This window comes from Spermophilus citellus (genome assembly GCF_964194105.1).
Source record: "Spermophilus citellus genome assembly, chromosome: 4".
NCBI lineage: Eukaryota > Metazoa > Chordata > Mammalia > Rodentia > Sciuridae > Spermophilus > Spermophilus citellus.
In genome coordinates, this window is record NC_138185.1 from 185,352,406 (window position 1) to 185,377,198 (window position 24,793).

Sequence of the window (24,793 nt, forward strand, 5' to 3'; positions counted from 1 at the left end):
TTATCCAGAGGTATACCATGGATGGTGAAAGGAGACCCTCATCATTATACAAAATATATGTATGAAGATGTGAATTTGGTGTCAACGTACCTTATATACAAGCAGAGCATATATGATAAATTGTGGTATAAAGGTGTATTAAGGATTGTAATGCAAAAACCAATAAGAAAGCTCATGTATAATGGCATAATTATGATTGTAATGCATTCCACTATTGTCATGTATGTAAGAAATACAAAAGTTTAAAAAAAATTTAAAAATCAGAACCCTCCTGTAATCAATTGTCATTTTCTCCTCTGAAACTGTGCCATTCTGCTGCTTAATAAAGAAGGCTTGCTGATCTGTTGAGGTCTGTTCTCCAATTTGGTTATTTTTGCTTTCAGAAACTAATACAGATAATGCAGGTTTTGTCTTTACAAGTTAGGTCTGGGTCTTTTGTCAATTTTCACACCTCTACTTAACAAGTTCAGTCTTTTCCCTGGTTTCCTGATCACAAGGGAGTAACAGTAATTAAGTAATGTCCTCATCTCCAAATTATAGCAGCTGTGATATTTTTGGTTTTAAATATATTTTTATCCTTATTGGGGATTGTGTTTTTCTGTTGTTTTGCATTTGATTAAAATTCAAATTTTTTACCTTATTGGGTGCTAAAAAATTTTATAATTCTTGTAGTCTTGAGCATTGGTCTGGGATATGGTTATTTGGAAATAATTTGATCTTTTTAGGCCTTGCTTATAAGCTTTGTAGGACTCAAGAGCAGTTCTTAGTTTGGGACTGTTTTCCTCACTAACATGGCAATATACTTGTGAGTTTTTGATTCTATGTGAATTGTGCATTTTTCTGCTCTGGTTGTGAGCTCTGAGGATTGTTCCCTCCAATTATTTTGGGGTGGTTCTTTCCCCAGTCTCAGGTAGTTTTTCTCCCTTGCCTGGTAGGTACTCTACTGAATGAGGACCCTCTGTTAAGCTGGAGTACAGTACACTCTCTGACATTCTACCTTGAATACTGTGGCCACCCCTGAATACCCAGAACTGTCTGCTCAGCTAAGGGGCACTAAGGGTGTTCTGGCACCACAGTTAACAATCTAGGAATCACCCTATTTAATTCCTGTCTGCAGGACTACAGTCTTAGCTGCTGATGTCCAATATTTTAAAGGACTATTGTTTTAATATTTTGTCCAGTTTTAAAATTATTGCTGGTGTGAGGGTAAAGCAGTTACCTAGTGCTCTATCTTGGCCTAAAGTGGTAGTTCCATTTTACTTGTTTGATGTCAGCAATACTATTACTAATGTTCTTTTTTTCATTCCTAATACTGGGATTTTGTGTCTTTTCACTTTTTTTTTTTTTTTTTTTCCCCATCAGTTGGTTCTTGTCTTAATTTGTCAGCTCAGGAACCTGTAACAAGATATCACAGATTTGGTTGCTTAAAGAACAGACATTATTTTCTCATAGTTCTGTAAGCTGAAGTTCAAAATCAAGGTGCTATCAGGTCTGTCTTCTGATGAAGCCTTCCTTCCTCTGTGAACATGTGGTGAGAGGAGATTTTTGAAATTTCTTCCTCTTTTTATGAATAGCATTATAGAATTAAGACCTCATATATGTTAATTGTCAAGTGTAGGTTTACTGTAGCCAGCTAGGTAAAGTTGATTAATTCTGCCTTCAAATTTTGTGTTTGTTCTGAACACATTTCCACAATGCCTTTTAGTTTCTCTGAAGTAAATGTTCATTAATTTGATAGAAAAGTTATTCCAGGTTATAATTGTAGGTACTATCAAATTTTGGTACCTCATTTGTCTTTTTTTTTTTTTTTTTTTTTTGATATTGGGGATTGAACTCAGGGATACTTAACCACTGAGCCATAACCCCTGCCCTTTTTTTATTTTATTCATAGACAGGATCTAAGTCTAAGTTGCTGGGGTTGGCTTTGAACTCTTGATCCTCCTGTCTCAGCCTCCAGAGCCAGTGGGATTACAGGTGTGCACCACAGCTCCTGGCCCTCATTTGTCTTTATTAAAATGAATAATGAATACATAATTGAACAATACTTCTTGTTGGCATTGCACACCATGAAGCATGGAATCAAGTTTAATACATATTATTTAGAATTTAAGGGGATGAATGTTATTTGTATTTGTTCATTCCAAACCATGTTAGTGTTGTCCTGTCAACATACAGAAAGGAAAAGACTTATAAAATGTACATAGGTGTGCCAGATGGAGAATAGACATTAAAGTGGTTTTAAAATCTCCACTTATACTGGATGTGGAGGTTCATGCCTATATTTCCAATGACTTAGGAGGCTGAGAAAGGAGGGTTGCAAGTTTGAGGTCAGCTTCAGCAATTCAGCAAGACCCCATCTCAAAACATAAAAAGGGCTGGGGGATGTAGCCTAGAGGTATAGCACCTCTGGGTTTAATCCCTAGTACCCAAAACAAACAAGAAACTTCACCTAATATCTGGCACACATGTTTATGTACATTTTATAGTGTGAAAACCAATGAACTATAAAAAAGTAGTTTTACAATTAAATGTAAGGGATTCATGAACCAGTCAAGTAATATTTGTATAGGATAACCTTAGACTTTTAAAGGTCAATCGTAGTCATCTGTTAAACATAACAGGAGAAAGAAAAATGTTAAAATTTTATTTCTGAAATGCTTTATTCTTTTAATCAGTATACATTATATTAAGTATAGAATTTCCTTAAAAATTAACAACTCTTGGGTTTCACTGTTAGGACATTGTTTTAGAAAGGAAAATATCTGGCTCTTTTGACTTTTATTTTTAACATTTATCCAGGCTCCAAGTGGATTATCATATTAAGGTTCTTCTGTGTTATTTCTGTCCAAGTTGTGACAGCTAAAACAAAACACAAAATTATAACTTTAAAAAAAAATCACAAAGAATGGTTATGCTTTCAAGTATACCTGTAAACACCCTAAGAAAATTCACTTTCATCACAGTAAAATTTAGGTTTTCTATTTGATTCACTGCATTCCTAAAATAATAATAATAATAAACTTTAACAACTGAATTAAAAAAAAACAAAACCCTGGGCTGGGGATGTGGCTCAAGTGGTAGCGTGCTCGCCTGGCATGCGTGCGGCCCGGGTTCGATCCTCAGCACCACATACAAACAAAGATGTTGTGTCCGCCGAGAACTAAAAAATAAATATTAAAATTCTCTCTCTCTCTCTCTAAAAAAAAAAAAAGAGTAGAAAAAATAAGAAAATGTAAAGGAAAATAACTTTACTGCTGACAGTTTTCTTCTTCATATGTATTTCTAAAGTAGATCATGAAAAACAGAAGTCAAGTCTTTCAATTCTGGAAGGCTGGGTACAACTCCTATTGGACTAACTTTCCCAGATATAAAAATGATAAACTTAAACCAAATGTAAAAATCAACTAGCCAAAGGCAGTGGACAGCAACTAGAAAAGAGTCACCACCCAGAAGGAGGGAATAGCCCTGACTGATTCCCAGGTTTTGTGGTTCTCAGCTGGTGTTATACTGGGGAGTTAGAACTGTGAGAGAAAACTGGCAGTCCTTCTTGCCTGGAAGAATCAGAGTGTGCTTAAGGCAACTAAAGAAACTGGAAAGTGAGGGTGGATCCTGGAAAGGAGGGAGAGAGAGACAGATGGGAATGAAATCCTTAAATTCTGTGTAGACATTTCCTAAATCTATCATGAAACCTGAACCTCTCATAAATGGGAGAGACTAAGAAGTCAGGATTTGAGATCCTGCCCAAGAAAACAGTTTGAAGTGAGTCCAATCAAGGTAACTGCCTATCTCTAAATCAATATTCTTAAGAGAAACAGAATTCAGTCTTCAAAACAGAACATTTATAAAGTTAAGAACATAATGTAACGCTAATCAATATATGAAGAAATAGAAAAATGTGCCCCATACTCTAGAGACAACTAATTGTGACTGGCAGGGAGATGATCTTTATGTTGTAATTTAACAAGGTTTTAAAAGCAGCTCTAACTATCTTCAATGAAGTAAAGAAAAATATGCTCCCAAAGAATAAAAAAAAATATCAGCAGAGAAAATGAAATAATGCAAAAGGAACCAAATGAAAATTCTAGAATTGATAAGTATCTCCACAAGACACTAATTAAAAACAACTAAGCCAATGGCAGAAAGATAGTAGAGGGAAAGGAAAGGTGAAGTACTGAGACTTAATCAGAACAAATTATATTCTATGCTTTTATAATTTTTTCAAAATGAATCCTATTTTGTATAACTAAAAAGAACCAATTAAAAAATATTGCTTGCCTGGGGTTGTAGCTCAGTGGTGGAGCACCTGCCTCACACATGTGAGGCACTGGATTCAATCCTCAACACCACATAAAAATAAAGATATTGTGTCCATTTACAACTAAAAGATTAAAAAAAACTGCAACATAGAATTGACAAATACATTATAAAAAGCAAAAGAGAAACAATAAAAGACTTAGAGCAATATAAATTGTACATTCTGAATAGCAGAATTCTTAGGGATCTGTGGGACAACATATATGCCAAACACACAGTCCTACAATAATGCATAATGATAGGTCTATGTTCTGAAAAATATATCATTAGGTGGTTTCATCATCATGAAAACACCAACGATGTAAACTTAGACAAATCTGGTCTGAGTGGTATAACCTCCTATATGCATACCCAGGTTATTTGGTAATGCCATTGCTCCTAGGCTACAAACCTGTACATCAAAACAGAAAAAAACACAGTAAAATAGTATAAAAGATAAATGATGTGCCTGTATAGGCCACTTTCCATAAATGGAGCTTATAGGACTGGAAGTTGGTCTGAGTGAGTGAAAGCTCAGAACATTATTGTACACTGTTGTAGACTATAAACACTATGCCTTAGGCTACATTAAATTTCAACACTTACTATCAGAATCAAGTACATAATATACATAACCATATGTGCTAAATATTATGAGTGGCAGTGCAATAGGTCTGTCTACACAGCACCACAACACTTACCTAATGTGCTGCATTATGATGGCTCTGGTATCACTTGAGGATGGGAATTTGTCAGCTGTGTTATAATCTTATGAGAGCACAGCTGTATTATATTGTATACATGGGCTGTTGTTGACTAAAAAAATCATTATGTGGCTAGTGAATATGTAAAAGGAGTCCTAAAATGAGAAAGAAAATCGGGCATAAAAATATTTGAAGAAAAAAATGTCTGAAAATTCCCTAAATTAGTGAAGATATAAACTTAGCCAGGAAATTTATACCCAGTTTTCCCCAACCTTTAGACATATATATCATACTCTTGAAGAGTATGACCTTATAGTTTTATTGAACTCTGAATGACTGTTGACTTATCAGAAAAAATGAAGGCTGGAAGACAGTAAAATATCTCAAGTCTATATAGCACAACTAACACTGAAGAGTAAAGGTAAAATAGATATTTTCATAATAGGAAATTAAGAAAATTCACGGCTAGCATGCATGAGGCATGGTAAATTCTAAAAGATGTTTTTCAGTCAATATAGAATTTAAAATTTTTTGGAAACAGAAGAAAATGGAGAGTCATAAATATCTGTATAAAAGCAAAGGATTTGTTTGTCATCATTTTTGCCTCAGTTGTGTATATCACTGTCCATTGTCTTGTGAAATTATTGGTGTATACACATGTAAAATATGGGAGAATAGTCCTATAGTTGTAAGGTTTCTAAATTTAGTGCAACTGGACAATATTAACTCTAGTCTACAAACAGTTAAAGATGTATATAGCAGTTGCTTTAGAGATCATACTGAATAAATAATGCATAGATGTAGCTTAAAAAAATTCTGTAGATGAATTAAAATGGAACTCTAAAGTTTTCAAGAATCCAAAGGAAGCATGTAAGGAAAAACAGAAGAATCCTAAACAGGAGACTAAAAGAAAAGCAAATAGTAAAATGGTAGACATAGATTCTCAGTAATTACATTAGATGGTAACAGGTCAAAGACTCTAATTAAAAGGTAGACACTTCAGAATAGTTAATTTAAAAAGTTCAACTATAAGAGAGAAATGAATTACAGTAGATGGGGTAGAGAGAGAAGATGGGAGGGGTGGGGGGATACTAGAGGATAAGAAGGGCAGCAGAATACAACATACACTAGTTTGGCAATATGTAAAAATGTGGATATGTAACTGATGTGATTCTGCAATCTGTATACGGGGTAAAAATGGGAGTTCATAATCCACTTGAATCAAATGTATGAAATATGATATGTCAAGAGCTTTGTAATGTTTTGAACAACTAATAAAAAAAAAGTTCAACTATATGCTGTCTACAAGGTAAGTTGAAAATAAATAGGTGGAAAAAAGTTTTAACATTGCTACTCTAGCCTCTTATGCTTACCATTTGCAATGTTAATATAAAATAAAGTAGATTTTAAGTCAAAGAGTTTTATTAGATATGTAGGGAAATACCACATAATGATAAAAGTGGCCATTAGAAAAATGATGAATCATAAAATGTGTATATATCCAATAGCCCAAAATACAGAAATGGACAGAAGTAAAGGGAGAAAGAGAATTCCACAATCCTATTTGGCAATTTTAATAGCAGATGATAGAAAGGACTCACCCTCCAAACCAAAACCAGAAAGCACACTTCAAACTAACAGAGAAGCTGAGCAATGCTATCAGATACCCTGACCAAACTGATATTTACAGAACTCTATACATAACTTCTGCAGAGATTCATTCTTTAAGAGTATATGGAATGGTTGGCAAGACAGGCCTATATGTTAGGCCATTTAAAGAAATTTCAATACATTTTAAACTGAAGTTATGTAAAAAATGGTCTACAACTATAAGGCACTATTAGGTATTTATAAAATCCTGGAATATAAGAACAGTATTATAAATAATACTTAGAATAAATCACAAGGTAAATTACAAAATATTTAAAAGTAATAATGAAAATAAAATAAAAATTTGTAGAATATGCTTAAGTATTATTGTTTGGCAGAAATTAATTTTAAGGCTATAAATGCTTATTTTAGGAAAGAACTAAAGTTAATAAGTTTTCAACTTAAGCTAGTAAAAAAGTTAATAGATTAGAAATAGAAAACAAACGAGAATAGTAATAAAGGCAACATCTGGTTCATTCAAATGGTAAACAAATTTGAGATTCCCCTTGTTAACCTAAATAAGACAAAATTTTCATTTATTGGGAAAAATAACTAAATAGACATTTCTCAAGAAGAAACAAATGGCCAACAAATACATGAGAAAATGTTCAACATCTCTAACAATGAGGGAAATGTGAATTAAAACTATACTAAAATTTTATCTCACTCCAGTCAAAATGGGTATAATCAATTATGGGTCAGCATCCCAACTGAAAGCTAAGATCAATATAAGATTGTTAGTGGCAACAATCCTAAAAGGACCATGTGGACAATCAATATGCCTCAGTTATTGCAGTCATTAACTTTAAAGGTGAACATAATTTTCCTGTATCAACTGAACATATGTTATTGCCCAGAAGTTACTTCATTTCTCAGGCCCAATCTATGACACTCTTGGCAAAATCAGATATACGGAAAGCTGAATTGAATTTTGCCTAAATAAGTACACTACTCCAATTTTAAATTTTGTCAATTTGCCTTTTCATAAAGAATTGGAATAATGAAAATGTTAGTTAAAACAAATTTTTGAGTTCTAAAGTTTTCAACTGATATAGATGAATAAATAGTTCTCTTTCTCTTGAAAAATATCAATGGTAACTTAAGAGAAACAAACTAAAAAAGGTATACTTTACCTGTTTTATAAACTGTGAAGCATTAAAAAGCTCACTGCAGCCATATAAAATGTGTTTGCCTTGCTTCCCCTGTAAAAAACAGAAATCATGAATAAAAACTCAGATCCAAGTGAGTAACAAATACATTTTCAGTTTTCCTATGAAAAAATATTAACTTGCTAGGACATTTTTGTTGTTAGTTTTGTGGGTGGTGGTGCTGAATTTCAGTGTACATGTGTATCCTAAAACTGCTTGAAATAAAGAGGGATAAAGTGGTAAAATAGGCATAAGAATGATTTATTATACAAAAATAGGAGTATGATCACATTTCATAGGATCAACAATTATCCAAAAAAATCTAAGACCATAACATTCTTTTAAAGATCTATGCTACTTGAAGAAAAATATTAATTTGGCTATGTTTAGCATAGTAGGATATGATGCAGGTAGTACAGACTGTAATTTCAGTCTCACTAGTGCAACAGTATTTACATGTTAATAAATATCCTGTTCCACTCTGAAACTCTTCTTTTATTTCCACAGAATGTTGGAACCTAATTACAACACTGAAACTTCTCCACTAGAAAATGCAATTCCTATTTGTATTGTGAACTTGAAGTTAAATTCATAAGTTTTCTTTTGTAATGTAAAAAGTTTATCCCACAAAGTAATTTGATAATGCAACAAGGAATAAAAAAATTTGGCTTTGTTACATAAGAAAAGGACATTTCTGTGATGTGTAAACCAAATAAGCTGCTTGCCTTATATGAAGTGAGAATAAAAATAATAAATGAATAAAAAAATAAATAAAAAATGAATAAATGTCCTAGATGGCCGTCTATAAAGGGAAAAAACAAAAGCCACACCTTAATTATTGTTTTAGGCTGGGTGTGGTGGTGCATGCCTATAATCCCAGCTATTCAGGAGGCTGAGGCAGGAGGATCACAAGTTCAAAACCAGCTTCAGCAACTTAGTGATGCTCTAAGCAATTTAGCAATGCTCTAAGCAACTCAGCAAGACTCTGTCTCAAAATAACACAAAAAGAGCTGGGGATAAAGCTCAGTAGTTAAGCACCCCTGGGGTTCAATCCCTGGTACCCTCCCTTCCCCCCCCCTCCAAAAAAAACCTTTACAATTTTAGAAAATGAGATGGTATATGCAGCAATTACAGAAGGTCATATAACTAGGATTCTTGAGGCTATAGAGGACATAAATGAGCTATTAATAAAGGCAGAGATTATAGTATAGAAGGAGAAAGCAAGCCCAAGAAAACATCAGAGGGGTTCAACATTTCTAAGACAGATCTCAGGATGTTATCTCAGTAGCACAAGACTCATCATTTTTAACTGTTAACTATCAAGATACATTCTAGACACACTTGTATCCTACCTATATATTGGGAGTTCATAATCCAAAGATAAAGTGTGTCCTTGCAACGATCCTGGGAGTTGCACTGATCAGGGTGTTTTTTTTTTTTTTTGGTGGTGGAGTGGTACTAGGGATTGAACTCAGGGGCAGTCAGCCACAGAGCCACCTCCCCTGTCCTATTTTGTACTTTATTTAGAGATAGGGTCTCACTGAGTTGCTTAGTGCCTTCCTGTTGCTGAGGCTGGCTTTGAACTTGAGATCCTCCTGCCTCAGTCTCCAGAGCCACTGGGATTACAGGAGTGCACTATCGCTCCCAGCAGCACTAATCAGTTTTGGAGGTCTGTTTTTTCTTCCTGTTATACCTTGATCTCTACCTTACTAGAGCCTTATATGAAGTGAGAATAAAAATAATAATCATCATTTTCTAGTGTTAAGTGAATAAATTAAGGTTACAAAATGTCATTCTAAGAATACTTTGTTTTTAGTTTTTTTCTGTCACTTCCTGCTATGTTACCCAGCCTGGTCCCGAAATCCTGAGCTTGAGAAACCTCTTACCTCAGCCTCTTGAGTAACTGAAACTTATTGGTATGTGCCACTATGCTTGGCCTATATGCAGGATTTTTTTTTTAATAAAGCTGTTTTAATTTATTTATTTTAGTTTTTTTAGGTGTACACAATATTTTTATTTTATTTTTATGTGGTGCTGAGGATCGAACCCAGCGCCCTGCGCATGCCAAGCGAGCGCGCTACCGCTTGAGCCACATCCCCAGCCCTTTATGCAGGATTTTTAAGTGATCTCTTAGAAAAGTAGTTACGTAAAGGTCAGGACAGCCACCAAAGAATGCTGTGCTCTAAAGATATAAAACTGAAACTATCCTATGATAGAATAAGAAGGCCAAAACATACCTTTATGTAGTCAACAAGATTTTGATATTCAATGTAGTTGCCTCCTCCCACCACAAAAACAATTGCCTACAAATGCAAACAAAAAACTAAATTGAAAGAAATAGTTAAAAACATTGTTATAATTTTCAAGCAACATGGTTTTTAGTCTGAAACCTATTCTACAATTGGGACAAAAACACTAGCTAGCCAAAAGCCACAGCTGAAGCATCTAATGGTATTAATTAAGAAATTTCTAAAAAGTTTATACATTTATAAATTTTAATGCTTGTTCAGTGGTAAAATGAGACAGAGTTTTCAGAAACAATTTAAAGATAACTTCTTTTTTTTTAGTATCAAGGATTGAACCCAGGAGTGCTCAACCACTGAGCCACATTCCCAGTCCTTTTTTATATTTTATTTAGAGACAGGGTCTCACTGAGTTATTTAGGGCCTCACTAGGTTGCTGAGTCTGGCTTTGAACTTCCGATCCTCCTGTGCTGCTGGGATCACAGGCATGCACCACTGTGCCCAACACTAGAGATACTTATTATTCTTCTAATAAGTAATAGCAAATAAATCCAAAGGGCTTTCTTCAAAGGATGCTTTTCAGTTTGCAGTTATTTATTATAGGCAGGAAAATCAGAAAAACCAGCATTTATATAATTTTCTATGTATGTTATTTACTGTATTTGCTGAGAAGTCTGTTTGCATTTTAAATTAAAGCAGTCTTCACAAATGCATGGAATCCAATTTTATAAGCTCCACACTTAGAAAATTTTCACTGCAATCTGCAGGCCTTCTTTTTTGGCAAATTGCGTACGTTTCAGCCACTTTAAAGCTTCAATATAATAAGTATAAATAGTTTTATAAATCAGGAAAATACAGTTGTTGAGAATTAAAAAAAATCTTGGGGTACAGAATTGGATTTATCCAAATCACCATGCACTAATCATATTAGCCATGTTTATGACAAATTATTGTTCAGGTTACCTTTTATCTTTTCTAGGAGCACAGAATTTTCATGTGAAACTTACCTCCTGAAATGGATTTTTGTTCCTAGGAACTGAGCTGTAATAGAGAAAAACTATACTGAAAATCTCACCCATGGCTTTTATTATGGGTAGAACAGGTATGGGAAATACCACATTAACATATACTCCAGAGGTATGTTAGGCATTTACAGTTCTACCTCCTCTTCCTCAAGAGGGTAGTGGGTACTTGAGTTCTGCAGAGGAAGAAGCCAGAAAATGTAGAATACATGTCTAAAAGGGAATGGGCATCCTATTGACTTTGAAATAAAATTCTAGAAAACTGAGGAGCAGGTCTCTGTATATATGTAGGTATTTTGGTGGTAAATGTCAACATACTTCAAATGTCACTTATGTTGTCTATGGGTATCTATATTTGCAGAAAAAATGAATATAAACACCTATAAGATAACATAGGAAGAAAAAAGAAAATGGCAAGAGGGATCCGTATTTTGCAGTAAATTATATTTTATTACATTATTATATATTTAAAAATATTTCTTTGATATCTAGAGATCTTTAATAAGGACATTTTTTCAAAGTTTTTGTGTTTCAGAAACATGTTTGAGTGCTAAAATAGGCTGTACAGTGTGATTTACAAGGATAGTTGAAACTTTTCTCAATTACTCAGTGGCTAAACATAGCTCTATCACCTTTCCTAACATCTTTAGTCTGTCTAATTATTCTGTCAAAGTGGTTAGACATGCACCTGATCAAAATGCTCCTAAATGCTTAACTTCCTTCTAATTCTGCCCATTATTTTTCTATAATTTATAAGCTATTTTTTGTATCACCATGAATTAAATCTTGAAAAATATCTGTAATAAACAAAGGCTACCTTACTATATCATGCCTGTCATAAAATACAAAAATTATTTATAGAATGTTTCACTGTCAGCAAGTGTTTTTATAGCAATGGTTCCCAAGAACTGGATTTTGTAGGCAGCTACATTAAAAAAACAAAATAGTATCCAAATATAAAGCTCCTTTCTCTTCATTTGGTCTGATAAAAATATTCTTAAAACACACATTATCCAAATTTCCCTCCCCTACACTTAGTTTGTAATGCCAAAAGCCCCCCCAAATAAGAAAACCCCAAAACAAAACAAAACAAAACAAACACCTCAAAACAAAAACCCAGTAAACAGCTACATGTATTTGTATATATACTTGGAGGGAAAAACAACAAAATACTATCTTTAATACTATCTTTGAGAGATTAGCACACAGATTGCTTCCTTTCCAGTTTTTCCACACAGTTTAAATTTTTAATATTAAGCAGTGCTGCTTTAGAGTACAAAACCAATTATTTTCATGCTTGGGAAATCCTACAACATATTACAGAAGACAGAAACTGTTTACCTGTCATTGCCACGTAGCATTTTGGGATCGAAATATCTGTAGTCGTCAGTTTCCTATTTAAAAACAAAAAACCCTTGACAATGGAATTTTTCTTTAGAAGTTCTGGCATACGGTTATCTTATATTTATGAATCTATCAATTTTGTAGCGTGTACAACAACCACCCCTAACATTTATTGAGTAGTTACAATGTGCTAAGCATCATTTAAGTGCTTTATGTGAAATTACTCATTTAATCCTGAGTTTCTCAAGTAGCTACTATTACTATCCCCATTTTTCAGATTGGCAAGTTGAGGGGGTACTGAGAGGTTCCTAAGGTTACATATGTAATAAGTATGGGAACTCTAGCATTGGCAACAAGGCAGTTTCAATGTCCAAGTTCTACTCTCATGATATAATGCTTCTCAAAAATAAATCTGAAAAAAAAGTCTTATAAGTCTGAAAGCAGTTAATGTACTGAAGTATTTTTGTTTTTTAGAATTTTATCTGTATAAATTTTATCTCATGATTTTACCGAATATATGGAATACCTAACACAGGTACACATCTCTTATCTGAAATTTTTGGAGTGATATGTATTTCAGAGTTTAGGATTAAAAAAAATTTAGATAGGTAATATCAGGCATAAACTACATATAATATGGGTAGCACCTCATCATCAAATATGTTAATACTTCTATATATGTGAACATTAACAGAAAATAGGATAAATAAAAACTATAAAGAGCCTCAACTGGAGTCCAGGTCAGATTTTGCCACCAAATGAGTTATACAGAATCTTTTAGTTTTCAAAGCTTTTTGGATTTTTCAGAAATTGTGAATAAGGGGTTGTGGACCTCTATACTATACTGGAAACTTAACACTTTGATTAAAGAAGTTGGAAAGTATTGCTCTACTACTTATTGAATAAGGACTTTCCATTTTCTGCCTGCCTCTCCTTCCATAGCAGAATCATCCAAAGAAATTCATCTTTTCTTCTTCTGGAGTGTAGATGGTTTCACTAAAACCTGATAAAGTACAGATATACTACATGTGTTGCTACTATTTAGTCTCGCACCCAATAGTAGATACTTTCAATCAACCACAGCACCCTCAGTAAACCCAAATGTAGTGTCAGAATCCTCCAAGTAGTTTGCTTCAAGAAACCACTACCAACCAGATTTACAAGGCAAAAATAAACCTATCTGATATCTTGCCTTAACTTTATTAAGACAAAGGAGAACACTTAATAAATGTGATAAGAATGCATGTAAAAATAGGTAACAGCATTTTAAAACATTTGAGATAGGATACATTCAAGATTACCTGCCAGGTCTAACTTAGTACACTTTGCTATCTCTTCAGCATTTTGCTAATCTCCTCAGTGCCTCCAAATCAACTTGTCCATCTGGGAACAGGAGAGGTATAAGAGTGCAGGCAGCTACCTCACCTAGCAGATGGATGAAGAAATGCTTTCAAAACAGAAAACATTTACTTTTTCTAACTAAAGTATCTGTCTGTAGTAATGTGCCTTCAGTTCTATTGACTTTATAACTAATAAATGAACTTGTAATTACAACTTGGAGAAACATTTAAGACCCACAATTTAGCCATTGATGTGTTTTGCCAGAGAAATACAGAAGGATTGTGTATGCTGGGATGAGTACTAGACTGGAGGACAATAGTAGGATTTTTATTGTAATTCTGCTACTAAAAAGGTGTGACCTGGCAAGTTACTTAACCTCTCTAGGTTGCCATGCCTCCATTGTTAAAATGATTTAGGATGTTTCCTTAAACTCTATTTCTGTGATTCCACGGTTCTTACCCTAATCAACAAAATATAATGGTAGACAATTTGGCTTGTGGTTAAAATTCCAATGCTGCCACATACTAGCTGTATATCCCTGAGCAAGTTTAATGACCTTATTGTGACTCAGTTTCTTCATCTATAGAAATGAGAATAAAGATGACAATACTCTTCTTGGAAGGTTCTACTGAGGATTAAATGATATAACAGGTGAAAAATGCTTTGCATGGTTCTTGGTACTTAATAAGTATGCAATATCTGATAATACTTAATAAGTATGCAATAATGTTAGGTGTTAATTTTGTGGTCATTATTTTTCATGTCAACATCAAGGGCAATAACAAAATATCATAATTCCCTTAACCTCTTGTATATTTGGCTATCTAAATGTTTATATTTTTAATCTTTATTACTGTTTGGAATAATATGTTCCAGCAGTTTACTGCCCATTACAAAGCAGTATTCTCTGATACAGACATTAATGTCTCTCTTAGGCTTTTCAAGAAGTACTACTTCTTCATATATTCTAGGATATGGTGACAGTCTACTATTACTATATTATAAACCACTATTATCTATATTGATTCCAAAATGGAAGAATTTAATCCTCTCAGGTTATCCTTACAGATAATTCTTCCATTCTTTTCATAATGGTAATTGATGTTGGATATTTTATTAGGCTATGTTTCCACATGACTGAAATTTTAAATTTTATTTCTGTTAATTTCTTTTAATGTTACTGAAATATTTATAATTACCAAAAAAGTCCCATTGATCTGAACATTCTATTCTCATTCTTTTTCCTTTTTTTTTCCAGGGCTGAGGAGTGAACTCAACCTAGCTTGTGCGTGCTAGGCAAGTGCTCTTGCCACTTGCTAAATCCTGAACCCCCTCATTCCTTTTCAAGTCTGGAATTGTGTGCCTCACTGCCAAGTCTACAATGATTCACATCAACCCAAACTGGATTTTTTTTTTTTTTTTTAATATTGGGGATTGTACTCAGGGGCACTCAACCACTTAGCCACATTCCCAGCCCTTTTTTGTATTTTATTTGGAGATAGGGTCTCACTGAGTTGCTCAGAGCTTCACTAGGTTGCACAGGCTGGCTTTAAACTTGTGATCCTCTTGCCTCAACTTCCAAGCTGCTGGGATTACAGGCATGTGCCACTAGGGTTTGGATGAGGGTAGGATCATGCTGCCATTTATTTATTTATTTTATTTGGTACCTGGGATTGAACCCGGGGGCACTTAGCCATTGAGCCACATCTCCAGTTCCTCCCCTGTCATTTAAAAATTTTAAATTTTGAGATAGGGCCTTGCTAACTTGCTGAAGCTAGCTTTGAACTTGAGATCCTCCTGAGCTGCTGGGATTACAGGCATGTGCCATCACACCCGGCTTCCATGCGTTTTTCTTTATCCCAGACTCCAGCCATAGTATCAGGGTAGTTATTTTTACCAAAGAAATTCTGAGGACTTTTGTATTTCTTTTTTGAATTGTAAACAGACAGCTTGAAAACTATTCAAGTAAATGTGATAATATTTACCAATGATTTCTCTCCCTCAATTTGCTTCTTCAGTCCCAAAGACTTCAGTGCCATTTGAACATAGGCACTCTAAATTTTTACTATGCATTTCTCTCCTAATTTAATTTTCTTAAACTTAAATTGGTCTAATCCTCTTTACACTATACCAACTAGTCCTTTTTCATTTATAGAAACTTGCTCCTTAAGATAAAATTTACATGTAATTATACATACAGAACATAATATACACTTAATTTGGATGGGAGTTAACCAGAATGTTTGTAGCAGTGGAGAAAATCAATTCCCAGTATCTGTGATAATGGCTAAACAGGGCTCTTTTAGAACATGAACTCTTTTCTTTCTCTGATTATTCTGCTATGATTAAAAACACAAGAAATTCAATCTGTATCATTACCTTTCCCATTAGCCAGTTTGATACATTCAAGGACTTACAAGTTCAATGTAACATGCTACTCACAGGGTTTGATTTCATCTCCATGAGATTGTCTAAAATACGAGTAACAGGAAGATTCTGTGAAAGAGATTAGTATTTTATTAACAATAATAAACCAAAGTTCCTTTCTACTAACAAGACAACCTAGTAATTTTATAGTTAAGGATTAATCATAATTAAACACATTCTAAGATTAAGTATACTGCAAGAGTTAATGATGTCAGATGTAAATATCCTTGGCACTTAAGTGTCCACAGAAAAATATCATTCTGAATGAAAAGCTTCTTTTAATATGTAGGCGTATTCAGGTTTTAGTAGACAATATGTTTGGGCTTTTTACTTTGTTGAATATTTGCTTTTCAATATTAGTAACTGCAATCTTTTGTTCTGATCAAGAATATCACTGTTATATTTTTTTTAACTTTTCCTTTTGTCAGTTAAGAGTTTTCTTTACGGATAGTTTGAGTTCTTTTCCTATTTTTTTCTCTTTAATTTTTTTTCTTCTAATTGCTCTGGCTAGTTTCCAGGACTATGTGCAAAGAGGCATCCCTGTCTTGTTCCAATTTTTTGAGGGAATGCCTTGCATTCTACCAGATCATAATGAAATGAAATTAGAAGTCAATGATAAAATAAAACATAGAAGCTACTCTAATGCCTGGAGACCAAATAATACGTTATTGAATGACCAGTGGATAGCAAAAAGTCAGGGATGAAATAAAAAAATACTTAGAGGTAAACAGAATAGCAATACAACATATCAAAATCTCTGGAACATCATGAAGGTAGTTCTAAGAGGAAAGTTCATTGCATTGAGCTCATTCATTAAAAGGATAAAAAATCACCAAATAAATAACCTAACATTTCATCTCAAAGCCCTAGAAAAAGAAGAATAAACCAACACCAAAAGCAGAATACAAGAAATAATTAAAATCAGAGATAAAATCAATTAAATTAAAAAAATTGTACTCTAATAAAATAGAAAATCCTGAAGACATCAACAAATTTCTAGAGACATATGACCTACCCAAACTGAATCAGGAAGATATAGAAAATTGAAACAGAAAAATTTCAAGCAATGAAGATGCCATCAAATTCCTACCAACTGCTGGGCATGGTGGCGCATGTCTGTGATCCCAGGGGTTCGGGAGGCTGAGGCAGGAGGATTGCTGTCAAAGCCAGCCTCAGCAACACTGAGGCACTATGTAACTCAGTGAGACTCCGTCTCTAAATAAAATACAAAATAGGGCTGGGGATGTGGCTCAGTGGTCAAGTGCCCCTGAATTCAATTCAAAAAGAAAAAAAAAAAAAGAATGGGATGGTATCACACTAAAAAGCTTCTGCATAACAAAGAAATAACCAAGAGTGTGAAGAGAAAACCTACAGAATGGGAGAAAATCTTTGCCAACTGCACTTCAGACAATCAAAATGGCAATGATCAAGAATAAAAGTAACAATAAGTGTTGGTGAGGATGTGGGGGAAAAGGTACACTCATACATTGCTGGTGGGACTGCAAATTGGTGTAACCACTCTGGAAAGCAGTATGTAGATTCCTCAGAAAACTTGGAATAGAACCACCATTTGACCCAGTTACACCATTTTTTGGCATATACCCAAAGGACTTAAAATCAGCATACTATAGTGACAAAGCCAAATCAATATTTATGGCAGCTCAATTTGTAATACCTAAGCTATGGAACCAGCCTAGGTGGCCTTTAACAGATGAAGAGATAAAGAAAATGTGGTGTATATACACAAGGGACTATTACTCAGCCTTAAAGAAGAATGAAATTATGGCATTTGCCGGTAAATGGATGAAACTGAAGACTATCATGATGTTAATTGGAATAAGCCAATCCCCAAAAACCGAAGACCAAATATTCTCTCTAATATGAGGATGCTAACTTACAATAAGCTGGAGTGAGGGTGGGGGTGGCGAGAAATATTAGTTCATTGGATTAGAAAAATGGGAATGAAGGGAAGGGAGGGGAGATAGGAATAGGAAAGACAGTAGAATGAATTGGACATAACTTTCTTATATTCATATATGAATACATGACCAGTGTAACTCCACATAATGTCCAACCACAAAAATGGGAAGTTATACTCCATGTATGTCAAGTACATTCTACTGTCATGTTTAACTAAAAGGAACAACAAAAAAGTTTTCTTTAGAAATTCAGTAACTTTTAAAAAGTTTGTAAAAATGCACAAAATTAATTGATCTAACAGATTTCTTTCATTTCTAATAAATAAATACTTTGAAAAATGGGGATATGAATATATACACAATTTTATTGACCATTTTTATTTTGCCTAAGATAAATTCCAATTTTTCAATATCATACCGCATTATCTTTTTTACAGAACAAATTTGACTCTGAACATGAAATGTACAACACAAACACTGGTGTTGGCAGAAGTCTGTTCTCTTAACATGCTTATAGGATTTGGGATGAGATATACTATTGTTACATTTCTATCCAACAAGTTTGATTAATTTGAACATAAGAACACTGAGTACAGAAAATTTACTAAATGACTATACTGTCTATTCAAAGTGCATTTCTACTGGGCTGATATTCTGCCCATTTTGAACTGGTATTTCCTTTGTGAACTGTACAGAATAATTTTCTATTTGAAACTTCACACAACAAAAGCAACATTAAATCTGATTGTTCAAAAAAAATGTAACTAAGGATTTAAAACAAGGATTTAAGTTTTCTTAGGTCATAAAACATACTGTCACTAAAGTGGACTAGCACTAAGGAAAATGCTATTTTCCCCAGAAAAAACAAAACATTTTTTCCCTTTTACTAGATTATGAAGTAAAAATCTTTTAAGATGGTCTCACACAAGTGAAATTAAATTAAAGCTATTTCATCATTTTCTGAAATTTGTGTTGGCCAGGAACTTTTAAATATAAAAGAGAACCATATGTTCAAACTGAATGTATTTCCTGAATAATCTTTAGAATAAATTTAAAAAGGTGGCTTCAAAATTTTTCCTTTTTTGTTTCAAAAAAAATTGAGTTTGTTCATTTATCAATAGGCCTAAACCATAAATTTCTCTAGGGATGGAGAAAACTATAGTTAAATATTTGTTCCAAGTAATAAGAACAAAAGATGATGAAGCACTTGGCAACAGTAGAGGAAGAAATAATACATTCTGGAGCAAGGGAACATTACAAATTATTTGGTAAGACTTCAGTAAAATTGAGTTTTTTTTTTAACCCATTTATCTATTTAGATTGAATTCTGTTTAGCATTTTGAATTACACTATTACAGCTATGCAATGGAGAAAAAAATCAAAAGATTTCACATATGATAAATCATGAGTCATATTTTATACTTTTGAAAATAATTGGAAATTTGGACACTTAACCAATAGTTCATGATAAATCTTCATTTAGTATAAAAATTCCCTAAAAGATGCAATTACATTTTACTTTGTGCTTTATAGTTCTGCTATCTCTTATAACAAGTCTGTCAATAAATACATTAAATAACTTGAGAAAAATTTCTTTCTAGAAAAATTGTTCAAAAATTCAAAAGCCCAGGGACAAATCTTTCTTATATTTTCTCCTGGCCTTTATGATCAGACACTAAATCAATCAACTATAACTGCTGTACCATGTAATATTCACAGACTGCCAGAGATTAAGGGCAACTCCAGTTGAAGAGAATGATAAAGGAAACACATAATGTCTTTTTTTAAAAAAAATATTCATTTTTTAGTTTTTGGTGGACACAACATCTTTATTTTATTTTTATGTGGTGTCAAACCCAGCGCCCCTCGCATGCCAGGCGAGCACGCTACTGCTTGAGCCACATCCCCAGCACACACACATAATGTCTTTAAAGGGATAAGGAAGAGTACATTAGAAAACAGCTTTTAAGATTTGTCACCAACTGGCACTCTATTCAGCTGTTTTCTTTGCCTAAATGAAGGCTTGGGTCAATAATTTTTAAAATAAATTACAGATTGAGAATAATTTACATACAAGTTAACTGACTTTTATTGACAGAAAAACTGGGTTGTAGCATCTTAAGTAATAGAAGAGAGAAAGCATCAGAACAAAACAGTATATCTCTTTTTGCTTAGCAGAGACTGTTATTTTGTTTTTAGAAACAAAATAATTATGTACCTCAGTAAGATACATAAATGAAATTTAATAAAATGAAAAACATTATTAATTGTTTAAAAAATTCCCAAGCATATTTTTCTTTTTTTGGAAATCGCTATTTAGAAATAAAACTGGAAGCATTATTGTAGGTTAGTAACACTAAAAGGATCAACTACCATTAAATTTCTAATAATTAGTAGAAAGCCATTACAGATACAGATTTGAGAAAAAAAAAAGAGTCCCACACATAAAAAAACCCTAAATTAAGGATCAGTTTTTCTAAAATACTCAAATTTCAAATACATGAACTAGAAATTTATGTATAGAAAAAAATATGGTAGGAAACTTGTGTCTAAAAACCTTGACTTCTTACTTTAATAGTGTTTTGTAGTTTTAGTCATTAGAAAAGTTTAGATAAAAATAATGCTAATTTCATCTCTGCTGGGGTTATTGCTTAAAAAACAAAACAAAATATGCAAAAAATTCTAAAAACCAATTTAACAAGTGTCAGCTCTATAACCAAAGCAGAGAATTTTTTTCCCCTTTGAGTTCTAGAATCAGCCACCTCTTGACCTATATTGCCATCTGCTCTGTGGTGACTATTTCTAACTTTTTCCTCGCGTCCCTAGGCTTGGAATGATACTTTGATATGGAGCTGAAAGCAGGGCTGGGACAAGGATTGCTGCTGTCCTGCATATCAGAGCTCTGGAGAATGAAAAGGCACTTCCTTAGGAAGGATGCTTATCTGGAAGGCTTTGATTAGTACAGAATAAGATGGGATGCGAAGACACTGGGAACACTTTGGGAATGAGGCATATATATCAATGCTAGAAGGGTGGAAAGTTGCCAGTGAAGACAGTAGGATAGGGAATAAGATTGATCATCTCTTTTCAAAAACTGTAAATTATAAAACAGAAGGGAATCTACAGAGCAAACCCAATACTCTTACATTAGAGATGAGGAAACCATAAAACATGTAAGGTGGTTTCCACTCAAAAATCATAGCATGTAATGGCAATAAAAATGAAGAAAACAAATGATACGCAAATTCGTGAAGTGTCCCATATTTTAGCAATTAGAGAAATACAAATCAAAACTACTCAAAGATTTCATTTCACTTCAGTCAGAATGGCAGTTATTGTTGCTTATATTCTTAACAATAAATTTTGATAAGAATGTGGGCAAAAAAGGTACACTCAGACATTGCTGGTGGGATTGCAAATTGGTGCAACCATTATGGAAAACATTATGGAGATTCCTCAGAAAGCTTGGAATGGGACCACCATTTGACCCAGTTATCCCACTCCTCAGTTTATACCCAAAGGACTTAAAATCAGCTTACAACAGTGACGCAGCCTACTCACAATAGCTATAAACTACGGAACACAGGTGCCTTTCAACAGATGAATGGATAAAGAAAATGTGGTATATATACACAGTGGAATATTATTCAGCCTTAAAGAAGAATAAAATTATTGCATTCACCGGTAAATGGATGGAGATGGAGAATTTCATTCTAAGTGAAGTAAACCAGTTCCAAAGAACAAAAGAATGAATGTTTTCTCTGATATGTGGACACTAATTCACAATAAGGGGGTGGGGAGCTAGGGAAGAATAGAGGTACTTTGGATTAGACAGAGGGGAGTAAAGGGAGGGGAGCAGGTATAAGGGAAGGAGGATAGTAGAATGAATTGGGCCTTATTACCCTATGTGCACATATGATTACATTAAGAGTGAGAAATTATACTCCATTTGTGTACAGTGTGTCAAAATGCATTCTACTGTCATGTACAATTAGAATAAAAAGAAAAAAAAATGAAGAAAACAGAATTACATAGATCCAACACACCTATCCTTCATTACTCAACTTCAACAGTGATCTGTAAATCTTACTCGTCTGTACTTTAACCTACTCCTTATTCCCCTAGGGTATTAAAAAAGTTCCCAGAATAAAATTATCATTAAACTGTAAATATTTCAGTATACATCTCTAAAATGTAAACACTTAAAAAAAGACCCTTATTAAACACACCTAAAAATAATTAACAATATTTTTTTTCTCCTCAGCTTTTCTGAGGTAAGATTAACAAAAAACTGTATGTACTAAAAATGTACAATGTGATGTTCTGATATCTGTACAAAGCTCAATATCCAGTCAGTATTAAAATTTCCTTTGGCATAAAATAATTTTTTATAGTTTTCTTATTTAAATCATAATCTTAACTAAGAGTCATATATTCCAATTAGATAGTTTTAAAAAATATACATATGTATATATTTTAGTTAAGATGAACAAAATACCTTTATTTATTTTTATGTGGTACTGAGGATGGAACTCAGTGCCCCACAAGTGCCAGGCAAGTGCTCTACCACTGAGCTATAGCCAGCCCCTAGATACGGTTTTTAAGTCTTTTTAATCTGTGGATTCCCATTATTTGTAATTTATTTGTTGGTAATTCATGTTTAGGAGGAAGATTATTTTGGCAAATAAGTCAAAGAAAGTAGAATGGAAAACTTCTAAATTATGCAACTTTGTGCATAATTTCATCACATCACAAATATATTTTGAATCTGTGAATATCATTTAACTGGTTTTATGTGATAGTTGATACTTGTGATGCATAAAACTTATGCTGCTCAGAAAACAAAACATAAAAAATTCTTATAAGTAACCTAGAAAACTGAACACTGATAATCCTACTGTTTTTGTCTATTTTTTTTTTGGGGGGGGGTATCAGGGATTAAACTCAGGGGTACTTGACCACTGAGTCACGTCCCTAACCCTATTTTGCATTTTATTAGAGACAGGGTCTCACTGAGTTGCTTAGTGCCTTGCTAAATTGCTGAGGCTGGCTTTGAACTCAAGATCCTCCTGTGTCAGCCTCCTGAGCTGCTGGGATTATAGGCATGTGCCACCATGCCCGACCTTCAAAACAATATAATTTTAAGGGGCATAAATTATTCATAATGCTCCAACTGTGAAACTGATGGAACCAATCTCTTAGCAATCTCTTCTTCTTTTTTTTTTTGGGGGGGGGTGGGGGGTACCAGGAATTGAACTCAGGGCCACTCAACCACTGAGTCACATCCTGGCCCTATTTTGTATTTTATTTAAGACAGGGTCTCACCGAGTTGTTTAGTGCCTTGCTATTGCTGAGGCTGGCTTCAAACTCCCGATCCTCCTGTCTCAGCCTCTCGAGCTGCTGGGATTACAGGTGGGCTCTTCTTTTGACACTCCTTACCTCTTAGTTCCCAAATTGCCTCAGAGCCCTCAATGCCTTTTTAAGTATTAGGACGTTGTAACTTTTTTTTTTTTTTTTTTAATATTTTTTAGCTGTAGTTGGACACAATACTTTATTTATTTATTTATTTTATGTGGCGCAGAGGATTGAGCCCAGTGCCTCACATGCACTAGGGGTGCACTCTAACATTGAGCCACAACCCCAGCCCCATGATGTTGCAACTTTTAAAATAGATTTCTATGAGTTTAAAATAAATATTTTTAGAACAAGAAGCTTTTTACTGGAGGGTAAATTCATAATATTCATTAAGAACAATTAGAAATGTCCATACCCTTATATTTCATAATTCAATTCTAAGAATTTATCACGTAGGTGTAAGTAATATGAGGTGAATACTCACCCAGAAAAAAACTAACATTTAAAGCTTTGGTATATATCCTTCTGTACTCTCTATTTTTTCTTTTAAAAACCAACAAAAAGCCACATGCAGTGGTACATGCCTGTAATCCCAGAAGCTAGTAAACTGAGACAGGAATAGTATAAGTTCAAGACCAGCTTAAGCAACTTAGCAAGGCTCTGAGCTACTTGGCGAGACCTTATCTCATAATAAAAAATAAAAAGAACTGGGGATGTGGCTTTGTGGTTAAGTGCAGTCTCTGATACTAAAACAAAACAAAACCCAACAAAAACGATCATTTGGATTTGCTGTTTTGTAATATGACTTTTCTTTTTTCTTTTTGTTACTGGGGATTAAACCCAGGAGTTCGTATCACTGAGCTACATCCCCAGCCCTTTTTTTATTTTGAGACAGGCTGGCTTTGAACTTGAGATCTTCTTGCCTCAGCCTCTCAAACTGCTGGGATCACAGGAGTGTGCCACCTACACCCAGCTATAATATGACTTTTTTTTTTCTGGGGGGGGGGAGGTGCTTATCCATGGAGTCACATCCCCTGCCCATTTTTATATTTTTGAGACAGGGTCTTGCTAAGTTGCTGAAGCTGGCTTTGAACCTGTGATCCTCTTGCTTTAGTCTACTGAGCTGCTGGGATTACAGGTGTACATCAATGTGCCCAGCTACAGACTTTTAAGTTCACTTTGCAGAATAAAATGACTCACACACACCCCTAGTCAATACATATTTTGTCTTATGCTGATCTTATTCTTTTTTAATACCATGGCTCTTCTGATGGTAGTACCAGATATGTTACATTGATAGGGGTAATCACAGATCATTTCAAAGTGAGAATTTGCCTCTGTCAAAGC

At 33.9% G+C, this 24,793-nt stretch overlaps 1 protein-coding gene across 3 annotated transcripts in view; it reads right to left on the reverse strand.

The window, feature by feature from the left end:
- Positions 1-2,641: 2,641 nt before the first annotated feature.
- SCFD1 (sec1 family domain containing 1) overlaps positions 2,642-24,793 on the reverse strand; it is a 96,921-nt gene continuing 74,769 nt past the window's right edge. The window contains exons 20-25 of one of the 3 annotated variants that reach the window (XM_081291304.1): positions 16,188-16,241; positions 12,402-12,454; positions 11,046-11,079; positions 10,033-10,098; positions 7,781-7,849; positions 2,642-2,859 (exon numbers count right to left, since the gene is read on the reverse strand). In XM_081291304.1, the coding sequence (XP_081147430.1) occupies positions 2,836-2,859; positions 7,781-7,849; positions 10,033-10,098; positions 11,046-11,079; positions 12,402-12,454; positions 16,188-16,241 (300 nt within the window). In that variant the 3' untranslated portion in view covers positions 2,642-2,835. Of the gene's footprint in view, positions 2,860-3,953; positions 5,130-7,761; positions 7,850-10,032; positions 10,099-11,045; positions 11,080-12,401; positions 12,455-13,705; positions 13,830-16,187; positions 16,242-24,793 lie in introns of those variants that run through there. The other 2 variants (XM_081291303.1, XR_014021610.1) reach the window with 2 other exon arrangements.